This window comes from Symsagittifera roscoffensis, chromosome 6 (assembly GCF_963678635.1).
Source record: "Symsagittifera roscoffensis chromosome 6, txSymRosc1.1, whole genome shotgun sequence".
Classification (NCBI taxonomy): domain Eukaryota; kingdom Metazoa; phylum Xenacoelomorpha; order Acoela; family Convolutidae; genus Symsagittifera; species Symsagittifera roscoffensis.
This window is the reverse complement of record NC_087067.1, coordinates 36,970,749-36,984,336: the sequence shown is the minus strand read 5'-3', so window position 1 is coordinate 36,984,336 and position 13,588 is coordinate 36,970,749. Positions and strand designations below refer to the sequence as shown.

The following is a 13,588-nucleotide window of genomic DNA, read 5'->3' as shown; positions in this document are numbered from 1 at the left end:
ATTTGAAATTCTTTATTTTATATATGAGTTGATTCTCAGATCTGATATTCTATATTTCAGATCTTGACAAGGTTTTAAAAATTCAAATCTGAAAATTGGATCTGAAATAGAAAAATTCAGATCTGAAATAACCTTGAAAAACAAATTTTCAGATCTGAAACTAGATCTGAGAAACCCTTTGTTAAGTTATAATTTATGCATTTCGAGCAAACAATTGAGTTTTTATTTTTCAAAGTTTCTGCAATACACAATTATGGTTAGATTTTTACTCGCTGTAAAAAAATTCCAAATCCTTTCACAAGCAGTTTTTTCCAATGTTTTTCACATGATTGGGAAAACATATTTTGGCAGTTTCCCATTTGAGAATTTGCTGAGTGCCTGTTAGTAGTTAGCAGAAGCTATTAAATACAAAGTACCAAAAATGGCAAAAATTGTGTCAGAATCATTGATTTTTCAGATCTGAAATAAACAAGAAAAACTAAATTTCAGATAACCAATTGAATAAAATTTACAAAACAAAAAATATTTAACAAAAAAATCTAAATAAGACCGATTCAAATTAATCGTAAAAACAACCAAGGATATCAATTTAGCAATAAATACAATAGCAATACATAGATTTAAGCAAGTTCCAGAAAGCCATCATTTTATAATGCCGTGAACCAAATTGTAGCTGCCGTCTCACAACCGATACTGAAAAAAGAACATGCTAAATTAACATAATACAGCATGCACACCCGTGCCTAATAAATGTCCTAATTCAGATCTGAAATATTCTTTTTCAGATCTAAATTTCAGATCTAAATTGGGTTGTGATATGTAAAAATAACTCTTAGATCTTATCAATTTCAAAATCATTTTCAGATCAAATTTAAGATCTGAAATTTAGTTTTTATTGAATATTTTAGATCTGGTTATCAATGATTTTGGCACAAATTTTGCTATTTTTGATAATTTTGTGTTTGATAGCTTCTGCTTCATACTAGAAGGTACTCAGCAAAATCTCAAATAGGAGACTCCCAAAAAACTTTTCCTCAAGCATGAGATAAACATTGGAAACGCATGAAAATCAAGAATTGATAGGTCTTCTAAGAGTTTTTGAAAACATTTGAACACAGTTGAATAAGAAATTCAGTAGAAAAACTGTTTAAAAAATTGTTTGTGAAAGTTTTTTTTTACCGCTTGTTAATCTAAACATAATTGTGTATTGCAGTAACATCAAAAGAACTCATTGGTTTGCTCGAAATGCATAAATTTTAAATCAACAAAAAGTTTCTCAGATCTAATTTTAGATCTGAAATTTTGTTTTTCAAGGTTATTTCAGATCTGAAATTTTCTATTTCAGATCCAAAATTCAGATCTGAAATTTTCAAGTTCTAATCAAAATCTGAAATAAAGAATTTCAGATCTGAGCATCAACTTATGTAGGAAATATGGAACTTCAGATCTTGCACAGAAAATTCCCTGGGTACAATTACTGAGAGAGATTTTTCTTGAGCGCAACTTTTTGGTACCTTTTGCGACCAAAAACCACACTTAAATCAACTTTTTGGGCCTTATTTTCTCTCAAATAGCATGTTTTTTGACAAGAAAATTACATTTTTCAGACAAAATATTTTTTTTAGACAAAACAAATAACCAATTTTAAACATATTCTAAAGAATTTTATACCAAGTACAGGGGCAGATCTAGGATTTTCTTGAGGGGGATTTCAAAAAAATTATCTCAAAATTTTTCACCTTTTTTCTAGGTCGACCAAATTGATTTTCCGAGCTCTCTCAAATCAGTAAAAAGACCCTGTTTTGGTCAAATTTTACGCGCCGCAGGCTAAATTTCGTGAAAAAAGGCCAAAAAGGCCTTCCGCCCACTGCCCCTCCCCAAATCCTCCTTAGAACAAGTATATACATATTTATACTTGAAAAACCACCTTTTTAAACAATATAATTTGTTTTTACACAACCAAAAACCCTTAATTTGAATTTTATGAAATTCCTGTATTATTACATTTTAGAGTTTAAATCATTTACTTAAAATCAATTATGTAATCGATTGCAATCTTAATTTGACAAATGCGGGGCTCTGTCTGCTGCTCTTTGAAATATTCTGCTCTATAAGCAGCCGATTTCTGCTAACTCTGCTAAACTCTGGTGCTAGCAGAATCTTTTGGAACCTGGTTCTCACTGATTCACTGAGTTTATTGAGTTTCATTGTTTCATCCTGCAAATCTTGTCAAGATCTGAAATAAAGAATTGCAGATCTGAGAATCAACTTAATTCAGAAATAAAGAGTTTCAGATCTTGCGCAGAAAATCCTCTGGGTACGTGCATTTTTCCAGATATTTTTGCTGACTTCTGAAATAAGATATCCAACAGCTAGAAAACTTGTGCAACTGGGTCATTGAATACTTTCAGGCAGGTTGATGTCAAGAAATTCATTGTTCACCAAAATCGTTACCGCAACAGTTACTTACACAAAAACCTTTTGATTTGAAAATATTGCGTTCAAATTAGTCTCACAATCAACCAACCATAATCTAGGAACAAATAATCGCCAGAAAAGTTTCAAAACCAGTCATATGTATTAAAATTTTTCAAAAAAAAATTAAACTAAAAAGTCTAAATTTTCCCGAAGAAAAACAAACCACACCGAGCACAAACTTTTCGAATTTTTCTTCGAAAATCAGAGCACAAATAAATTTGATTTTAGACATTCTTGGTTGCACATCGAGTTAAAACTTGATTTGGAATCAGTTTATAACTGCATTCACCCTAAAAAAATCCATGAAAGTGTACATTTGCTCATATGAACCGTCCAATGATAGCAAAATGTACATCAACCAGAGAAGTCAAGAAATCTACTTTTACCTTTTTTTTACATTCACGTGTAATTGCCAATTTCTCTTTAGGTAGTTTGTTTGTTGTTATCACCGATATTCATTCAGGCTTTGCGAGAATAATTTTTTTCCAAGATTGTCGGATTAGAAAAGATGTTTTGTAGTGTGGTGTAATATGGCTCTTCCTTATTTGAAGTCGAAGTTCTTTTCTGTTTGAATTATTGAAACGTTCAGAAATAATATTTTAGTGGAAGAAATCTTTTCTGTTTGAATTTTTGAAATTTTGGGAAATTGCAGTACCCCGCCATCTATAGAAAAACGCTTGTTTTAAATCTTACTTTGAGATAGCAGAAAAGAACAGCCGGTTTCTCAAAAAAACCTTTCCGGCCGTTTTTGGCAGCTTAAATGGATTCCAATTGAGCTTCAAAATGGTCAAAATTTTACTTAGTGGCGTATTCAGAAAAATTGATAGTGGTGGGGGCGGTTTTTCGAAAAAAAAATCGAAAGTTTTATTGAACTTTTTTTTAGGTCGACCAATTTAATTTTTTGAGCTCTCCGAAAATACTATAAGGACCCTATTTTTTCAAAAACTTTTTGCGCCGCAGGCATTTTTCCGCTAAAAAAAAACAGGCTACGGACGTTTCGAGCACTTTTAAAAATCATTTGGTCAAAAGTTGCGTTTTTTAGGCGCACGGCTGCCCCTCAAATTTAGTTATATTGCCGCCAAAGGCGCCTTTCGAAAACTTTTGAATTTGACTAGTCGTAAATGATGCCAAAGGGGGACCCTTTGGAAAAAAAATGGCAACCAGAATTGTGGGGGGGGGGGGGCAGTCATCGAACCCTCCACCCCCTTGGCACGCTATCGAGTTTATTACAGTAAATATTGAAAGCTACAGTTATTTCATACATTTTCGTTTCAACTATGCAGTATATCAGTATGAAACACAGAAGAACACAAGCCACTCTTTTCGAAATTCATTTCATAGTTCAAAATTTGCTACTATGTTTTTCAAAATTGATATACTGCCAATATTTTTGAGGCATCTACTTGAAATCTGTGAGTTATCGGAACTACAGTGATTAGGGTTTTTGCGGATATGAGAAGGTTCTAGGTCAAGTTGACCAAAATTCGGCGTGTTTCGTCTGTCTCGATCAACGTTGGGCATGTTTAAACTTTCTCAATAAAATTTTGGTATCGAGAAACTCTTTCGGTTTTGCTCGACGTAATTCAGATATATCTTTCTACATTTTAGTTCAGATATCTTTCTATCTGCTCAACATTTTTGACTTTCTTGGCAAAACAAGAAAATTAATTTGTTTGGTCGAGTTGAGTTGCTTTTGCCTTTTTTCCCTCAATAGTTTAACCCTCGCAGCTTTCAACCCTCAATAGTTTTGCTCAACATCAGTGGCGACCGCGGGAATTTTTTGAGAGGGGGTTGGCTTTTTAAAAACTGACCGAATTTTTGATGAATTTTTATTTGTACTATATTGAATTTCTGAGCTTTATTGAACACGATGAAAAAAAAAACACGGCAGATGACAAATCATTGAAAAGCAGGCCAAAATGACGCTTTATAATTTTTTGGAACTTTTTCACCGAAAAATCACGAAGCCTCCATTCCCCTCGACAGGCCACAGCTCGATATGTTTTCATTTGTTTGTCTAAAAATGAGAAGTGTCTTGTTCTATGCTTTGACTCTCTCGGCTAAAATTGGGTACTTTTGGACTACTGTACTCGACCTATGCTTTGACTTTCTTGGCCAAATTTGGGTAACTTTTGACATTGTGCTCGACTTAAAATTGCTTCTGGACCGCGGGTTTACAGGCGCAAAATCTCACCCGCTGGTTTTTCAAAGTCGAAAAATAAGTGAAGCACCTGGGTTCGAGTTTTATCAAGGTATTTACGCATCAAATCATTCTTTTCCCGAATTTTGGTGCCTAGATTATTGCCCAACGCGAGATGTTTGCTGTGTTTAGAGCCCAAATTTGGTTTTCTGGAGGAGAATGTGTACCAGGTGGTGGACATGGACAGGAATGTGTTACTCATGGCCAAGGAGGAAGACAGTGTGATTAAGAAGTTGTGTGCCGGACCCACCAGGGACATACATCTAAAGTTCACAGACCAACACAGTCTGTATTATTTCCATACTTTTGAACGAGCTTAAATGACTTATTTAAATTAGTTAAATTTCATCGCCAATAAAAAGGAGTATAAAAACGACCATTGCTTTTGAATGGCAAGAAAATTGTTGTTTAAGAATTAAAAACTGAACGTGTTTTTGCGCAAACGGAAAAACCAAATAGCGCAAACATCTGAAGAACAGCTTTACTGGCGGAAGTATCCAAATGTATTCAAAAAATACGGCGATATTAAAAATACGGCGATACCTTATTTAGCGATACGCTCAAATTCTATTTTTCTCGCCATTTAAGCACTAGAAACTACGAACCAGGTATCCAACACTGGACCATTATCATTAAAGATAATCAAAAACATTCATGATTTTGAAATTTTTCAAGATTTTTCTATTGTCTAAATACTCGTTTTTTTTCTGCTGGGTGGCCGTTTGCATCCCAAAATGGGCCTGCATTTGATTATCCTGCTGTAATTTTTCTTTTGATTTTTTTTGAAGAAGGCATTAAAAGGCAAATCATAGTAGATTGCAATTGTTTTCTATAAGAAAAACCTGCGTTTTGAACTCTTTTTATTTAGGGTGACTATCATGTAAGTTGGGATGTTTGCTCTGTGATGTTCGCAATATCGGATGCTTGCTTTGCCACCAGCAGATTTTTCATACCTATATATCATTTTGTCTGGGGCAAACATCCGATATGTCAAACGCCCGATGTAATAATTAAGATAATTACGATAATAAATTAGGATAATTACTATAATTACGATAACTTCCCAAAGAATTTCTAAAACAAGACATGTACCTCAATTAATTGATTCCAACTGAGCCGACTCTCGGTTTAAGGTCGGCGTGGGAGGGGCTGCACTGCGTGTGTCTGTCGCCGCTGGCTATAGTTTTAATAAGGAATCCTACCCGTTTTTTTTAGGCTCGCATCACAATAATGCGACTGCTCGGCGGCTATAATTGTTTGTGCCAATACAGCAAGTTTTAAGCGAAGGCTAGACATCGGATCTTTCCATATGTTTTTAAGTAGTCGGTTTGCATGAACTTGGTTTTTCGCAAGCTTGACATGTCGGATATTTCCACAGTACCCCCATTATTTACAAATCACAAGCTATTTTTTTGATATTCCAAAATCTAAAATGATTGAATGCTAAAAAATTTAGACGAAAATGATCAAACTACAAAAATTGCGAAAAAACAAAGGAACCAGAGCCTCGCATGTTTTTTTAAACAAAAATTAGCCGTTTATAAGGAAAACCTTGGCGGCAAGAAAATTAAACAACAAGAAATTTAGACGATTCGAAAGTAAATGAATGAAGACAATAACTTGCGTCCCAATTGCGTGAAAATTGTTTCCCCCTTCGAAACAAATTATATAGAGACAGATTATTGTTCCGACTTTTGAAGAAAACGGAATATTTAAGCTCGGTTTGGTTTTTTTAATTCACCCGCAACCAAGTTTAGGCGTAATTAATTGATTGTAACGGATTATTATGATGATTTTTTGACAATTATAATTGATTATAATTACCAAACTTAGTTGTTTACAAAATTTATAATTAATTATAATTGTGATATCTTCCAAGAGATTATAATCTCTTATAATCGATTATAATTGATTATAGTTACGCCTTAAAATCAGTTCTTACGCCTTAAAATCAGTTATACTTGATTATAACCGATCTTTATTTCTTATTTTGCCAAAATTTTATCAAATCAAAACAATATTCGAAGGATATCTGATGGGTTATTAATTTTGTGTGGGTTATTAATAAAAAAAATCTCTAAAAGAGAGACCTTTGGAACTCTTTGGTTCATCTGAACATAAAGTTTTACCACAAAACAAAAGTTTCGTAGAGATCCTTTCATATTACTGGAAAAATTCCCACGGTAGATGAAAAATACATTTTCAGAATCAATCAGGAAATTAAATCAATTTGCTGATGTTTTGATGATTAAAAAATCTTAGAATATGCATCACAAAACAACTCTAATGGGGAAGAAAAAAAACCTCATAATTTTGAATTGATTGAAAACTTTCAAAACAATGCTCTCATTTTTCATAGGAACCAACGTCCTGGGGGTAAATTTATAAAGACTTATTTAATTGGTAATGACTCATAGCAAAGATAATTGCACGCTAATTTCTAGCCAAATGCATGCGTTTTCGCGTTTTTTAATTTATTGACGTGACCCTATGAAACTTCAAAACTTTTCCTTTTTTGAAATTTAGTTTTCACAAACCTATTTAATTTATAATCGCTTGAGAACATATATGCAAAAAAAATTGATTCAAATCAATTATATTTTTTTAAAGAACTAAGAAATGCTTACATTGGAAACAAAATATTATAATCATTTAATAATTGATTATATTAGATTTTTTCTGCAATTTTGGTAAGACAGGTCCTAAAATTAAAATATTATAGATTGTTAACTCCTGAAACTCGATGCTGGTACGAACTTAATATTGCTTGAATAAACACTTCTTTTCTTTAATAACAGAAAAACTTTGATGTTGGTCAGCCAAAAATGGATGTCGTTAAGTTATACCAAATGGAGGAACCTTTGAAAAAGTTTTGGCAACCAGAATTGAGAGGTAGGAGCGGTCGCACCCCGTCACCCCCCTTCCCATCGGTAAAAAAAATTGTTGGCCCAGTTCTTTTTGTCTAAATTCGCAACAAATTATTGTCTAAATTCAATAATTTTACGATCTTCTAATTTCCTAAGCCCCGTAAATCATTGTAAAGTCTTTTTTGTTAGTGTTTTAGGTTGAGAAGCAAGCAAAAAATTTTAGCATCAAAAGCAAAGGCTCAAACCAATTTACCACCAGAAGAGAAGAAACCAAAAATCAGAGGCAGAATTGAACTTTTTGTTTGAACTCGGCAACCATTTTTCATTAAGTTTAACAACCATCAACCACGCCGACTCAAAACTTTTTCGTCTTTTTTCTGGTGCAATTTTTGATCTTATTTATGTAGTTAAACCGATAGTCAATCTAACAGAATCAATTTTCCCAGCCGCTTATACCTCTTTTTGCCAAAACATTAGTAATCCCTTTCTAATTTTCTTATGCTGAAGCGCCGTTACAAAAAAAAATTGGGGTTTGCTTAGGAAACTTTGATATCGTAAACTTGCACAGGATGTGAAATTCAAGAAATTCTGTTCAATTTATTGCTCTCCAACCTGCTTTTTTGTTTTTTCAAAAGCATTTGTTTTGGCTGTGTGGTACAGTAACCTTGCGGCTACAGTAAACATGGGATGCGCATATTGTTATCTGTATATATTATTGCTAGTTTATTCTCAAGACCATATTGAGCCGACTTAAAACGTCAGAAGACTGTTAGTCAGTGTACCGTATGATTATACGAAACTCAGTCACACACTTAGCTTGTGCACAAAAAGACTAAAGAGTCTAGTCTAAATTTACCATTTGAATTCTAATTAGTTTTCATTCAGGAGTTTTAATTATCTCTGTTAATTGCACATGGCACAACCAGCAGGATTCTTGTCTCAAGGCAGTAGAACTGACATTGGTATTCCTGTTTTCTGGACGTCAGCGAATTCCGACCCGCCCTGGAACTTTAAAATAAGGTTGGAATTTTTTTTTATTGGCAGTGACGTTAAAGGAAAACGGTAACGCAGAGATATTATTGGAAGACCAAAAACCAGTCTTAGAAGAGCCCGTTTCAAGCCCAGAGACACCACGAGCGAATGAGGATGCTCAGACAGGAACAGATTGGGAAGCCAGAGATAAAATGGCGCGAGACCGAGTTCTGCTCAAAAATGAAGAAAAAAAAGGAAAGAGACAAAAATTCGGCCATTTTGTGTATTAAAATGACGTGCAAAAACGACTCGCATCGAGACTACTCCTTGCCTTGGGTACGGAAAAAAGAAAAGATTTGTTCAAGAAAAAAAACCACATACGGAAGTCTCCAAACTTGAGTTTAGAGGAATAGTAATTTTAGCCAAAGCCTCGTTCGATAAAAACGCAAAGTGTTACGTATGAGAGGTACAAACTGTTCATTATATCTGAAGAAACGTGCGAGACACTGGAATCCCTCCATACGGCTTAACTGCACAGGCAGCAAGAGCAGAGCTAGACAACCTGGGGGACGAATTAGTTAGAGATCAATTCATCTCGAAGATGAAGAACACGGTTTTACACGATACGCTATCACTCGAAACATTTTCACCGATTGAAGTCCTGGAAAGAGCTCTGAAGTTCCAACAGAGCAAACAAAAGATACAAGCGTTTCAAAAATCACTCGCTGCTACTGCAAGCGCTGGCCAATTTGCTGGGTCACAAGTCAAGATAAAACAGTAACTCATTATGGCAGTAGACAATAGGAACCAAAACAAAAGTCGACCGAACAGAATACAGTATAAACGAAAAAAACCGAATTCAGAAACAACTCAAGGCCCCGGACAGACAGCAAACCGTACACTAGGTGTGAAAAAGCGTCCGTGGAGGGACACTTGAAAACCTGTCCAGCAATGGGAAAGTCATGTCAAAATTGTAACAATCCCAGTCAGGTCGCCAAGATGTGCCGTTCACAACAAGTAAACGAAGTGACGGAAGACACAACATGTCCAGATAAAGAAAGTAATTCGATTCAAAACGTTGGTTCAAATTGAGGAATACATCGAACATCGATTAGAAAACAAAGATGCAAGATAACCAGTCGGGAAGGAGACACAAACTATCAAAAGATTGATAATTGTCGAAATCACCAATCACAGCACATTAAACTGCTAAAAGCGTCGGTCAGAATTGACAATCAAAATATAATCATGACCCTAGATACGGGTATCCCGGTATCCTTCTCAAACTGGGCACCGGCCAAGCAGATACTGGAGATGTAAAACGAAACAAAACTCACACCGGCGAAAGACTAAATCTGTCAGCGCAGTTTGCCGAATACCACAAAGATCCGACTATGATAAGGAAGCGCTCAAAGTAGACATCCGACCAGCGGGATGGGAGGTGACAGTAGCATCGTTTCTTATCACCGAACGTCGTACAAGATGCATTTTGAGTCTGGATCTACAAAACAAATAGCGGATTCACACAACTCAGAAACCAGCACCCAAAGAAAGATCGAGCTTTGACGTGCTACTGTGCAAGCTGCCGGAAGATTGGAAAAAACAGTTTTCCATTATTTCAATTACCAATTTGATCACCAAGGGGAATCAAAGAATCACGTTGTGAACGAAAAACTAAATATTCTTTATGTCCAATACAAGAGTAAGGAAGAAGGATACCCATTCATATTCAAGATTAAACTTGATCAAACTTACAAAACTACTAAAAAAAGATAAATGTACTGTTGATTATTTTATCGCTTCAATAGTAATCACAGTGAAAAAAGATGATTCCATAAAATTAGCATTGGGCGTAAAACCCATTTATAGACAATTGTACAATAACCAGTACTAAATGCCCATTGTTGATGAGCTTTTGGGCAGGGTAAGTCAAATAACCACAACGAAAGACCGGGACGCTGTATTTCTCACTGCTGGATCTAAAAGATGCCTATAGCCAAATGAGACTAACTGCTGAAACATCTAAGCAAGACAATTTAAATAATGTAAGGGGACAAGCGACGGGACATATAGATTCTCTATTGGGTTTTATGGTCCGGCCGCCATGCGAGCAGAGTTTCAAAAGGCTATGGATTGAATCATAAATCACTCTAGCAACACATTTTTGGTTTTTTAGATGAAATTTTAATTGTCTCAAAAGGTAACGAAGATAAACACAAAGAAGTGGTTCTCGAGGTAGTCAAGAAACTCGATGAAGAATTCCTTGTTTTGAAACTCTCCAAATGCGGAATCACTTCTAAAAAACAAAAAAAGACGCTACTAAACGTACATCCACCTAGATCTCTATAACAATTCAGATCATTCATGGGTAGTATCAAAAATTTCTCTAAACTCAGCTAGTTTGACGGTTAAGCTTCGACCCTTTTTATGGCAGGAAAATGAAAAGAAAAAAATTGAAAAATATTTTAGCACCAGTCAAAAAATTCGAATGGGAAAGGACACTCAAAAATATTTGAATACATAAAACAAGCGGTAACAAATATCACTAAATTCAACTATTATAACCAATCCAAAGACACCCGAGTCAAATGCGATGCCAGCCATAGTGGCCTAGCAACAACAGTCAAAGAAAAAGCTGAGGAAAGGGATTTGATAACAATTGAATTTGCATCACGCTATCTGAATCCCATGAAAAGAATTATTCGACCAACGAGCTTGAATTTCTCGCATTTGTATGGTCAGTAGTACGATTTAAACATTATCTCTTGCATAAGTAGTTTGTGATAGCCACCGATCGCAATGCTCTAACATCAGCGCTAGATGAAAACAGATCTAATAAAATGAATCAATCCAGACTCAATCCATGTGTGGATAGATTGCTAACTTATCAATTTTTTCTGGGGAAAGATATGGGAATAGTAGACTATTTTTCAACAGAGCTGAACGAGGAACTGTGGCCAGAGTCGGAATTAGATTTTAAAAATCGATGTGACAACAAAAAGATTTTTTAAAAATCTCTTGACTGTTTAAGCAATCGGCTTACCATCATGAGGGGACTCGAACAAAACTAAAAAAGTTCTAGAACATTTTAAAGATAAAATTCACTCTAGGCAAAAACGGAACACTTTATCTCACGGTTGCTATGGCAACCAAAACGGTACAAAACTAACAGCCCTCGACCGGAACAAAAACAATCAAAACTCACTTTCAAAATCACAACAAGGCAGTTTATGCAAATTGTTTCATTCATTGCAGTCGCTCAGCATGAAATCTGAAAAATTACGCAAAGAATACGGAAAGATAACAGGACAAAGATGGAAAAAGATGGACAAAAATGGGCAAATATAACAGAAAACCAGAGAAGGAGAAATCACAGAAAATAGTGCATTTAATGAAAAAAGCGCTAAAACCAGTAGCGAAAAAAAAGGAGTGACAGGGGATATGACGGAGAAAACTTTCCAAAGGACAAGGATGATTAAAAGAGGGACACCTAATCGGTACGATTCAGACAGCTCCGGTTCAGACATTCCACAGATCGAGTGGAAGGCGATGGACAGATAAATTAGGGCGAACTCGCAGACAAGGACCAAAATGTCAACTGCCAAAGCAGCGCCGAGTTTAGTTTCCTTTTGGAACCTAATAGGAGCAGAAAGGCCAGATGACTCGGAATTTTGTTAGAATTCGAGGCCAAATCAGAAATGACCAGTCTAAACTCATAAATACAAATAGCGTTCGATTGTAACAGCAGGAAGGAGGGGACACCCATCGTAGAGGTGGACCTCACATCAGAAAGCCCAGAAGTAAGCGTAGTCACAAAGGAAGACGAGCCAATCACTTGTCTCGTCAAAACAAATTTCGATTCGCAGAACAGTTCGGGCAAGGAGGCTTGTGTAATTTGGCAAAATTATTCGACAAAAGCCTACTAGCCGAACTAATCGCCAAAAATACGTGGATGCACAGGCATCGCAGGGTCATTGAGCGAAATGATCGTCACAGTTTTGAGCTCATGGGCCGGTACATCAATCCACTATGGCACTAGATGACGCTCATAGATGATTGTATTCTCGTGGATATTCGGTTGGAAGTTCCTCGTCAATGGCGCCCAGCGGTGTTAAAGCGTAAAGCGGATCCATCTCGGCCGTCCTGGACAAAAGGCAAGGCTGGACGTTTCAAACTACTTTTGATGGCCCACTATGCGTATGGATATTGTCAATTTGGTAGAGGAGTGAATGAGCTGCCTACGCTACGGTAAACTTGAAAAATTTGTTGTTCCTAAAAACGCTACAAAACCTCTCCTTCTGGTGAGTCAGCCAGGTCAAGATTTACAGCTAAATTACGCGGGACACCTTGAAGACCATAAAGGAAAGAAAAAATATTTGCTAGTAGCCACAGAGTGGTGTTCTAAATTTCCATCGGTAAAAATTACAAAGTCAAAAGGGGAATAATTTTCGATAAAATTTGTACGTACTTACAGCGATACTCACGGAACACCCGATTCAATAAAAACCAATCAGTTTTCTGGCTTCAAGAGTTAAGCGATGAAAAAATTTACTTCTAAAACAGTAGTTTTGTTCTGTGGGTGACCACCGAGGGTTAGGGCTAATCGAGAGAACTATACAAACAATCAAAAGGAGACTTAGGGTCATGCTATTTGATGAAAACGTCGCTATGTCTTAGCACAATAATACGAGACTTTAGGTGGAATAAGTGAAAAGCTTTCACTTTTTGAGGCACACTTTGGACGACTGCTAAAAACAGAAATTAAATTCATACGGGAAAAATTTTTAACTCAATCTGATAATTTAGATAAAGAGCAATTGGAGCGATCGGCCCTCACGGCTTCACAGTTGGAGAAGCGCATTGACCAATCACGGGACAATGTAAAGATCGTTCGGAAAGGCCAGAACAGCCACTGATATGAGCCCGCTGTTAAAACAGTGAGTGAACTCGGCTAAAGATCGAGAACAAGCCCAGGCCCTAATGGCTATCCTTGATGCAAACGCCCGATGGAATGCCACACGAAGGGACACGTTCGCGAATAATATTAGAAGGATCGTCGGCGAAATCAGCA

At 35.9% G+C, this 13,588-nt stretch overlaps 2 protein-coding genes across 2 annotated transcripts in view; one reads left to right on the top strand and one right to left on the bottom strand.

The window, feature by feature from the left end:
* LOC134848411 (TBC1 domain family member 25-like) overlaps window positions 1–13,588 on the bottom strand; it is a 548,746-nt gene that overhangs the window by 356,149 nt on the left and 179,009 nt on the right. The window lies entirely within an intron of this gene.
* LOC134848442 (phospholipid scramblase 3-like) overlaps window positions 1–13,588 on the top strand; it is a 45,401-nt gene that overhangs the window by 29,580 nt on the left and 2,233 nt on the right. Inside the window, exon 2 of the mRNA XM_063865903.1 lies at window positions 4,811–4,963. Coding sequence (XP_063721973.1) covers window positions 4,811–4,963 — 153 coding nt within the window. The remainder of the gene's footprint in view (window positions 1–4,810; window positions 4,964–13,588) is intronic.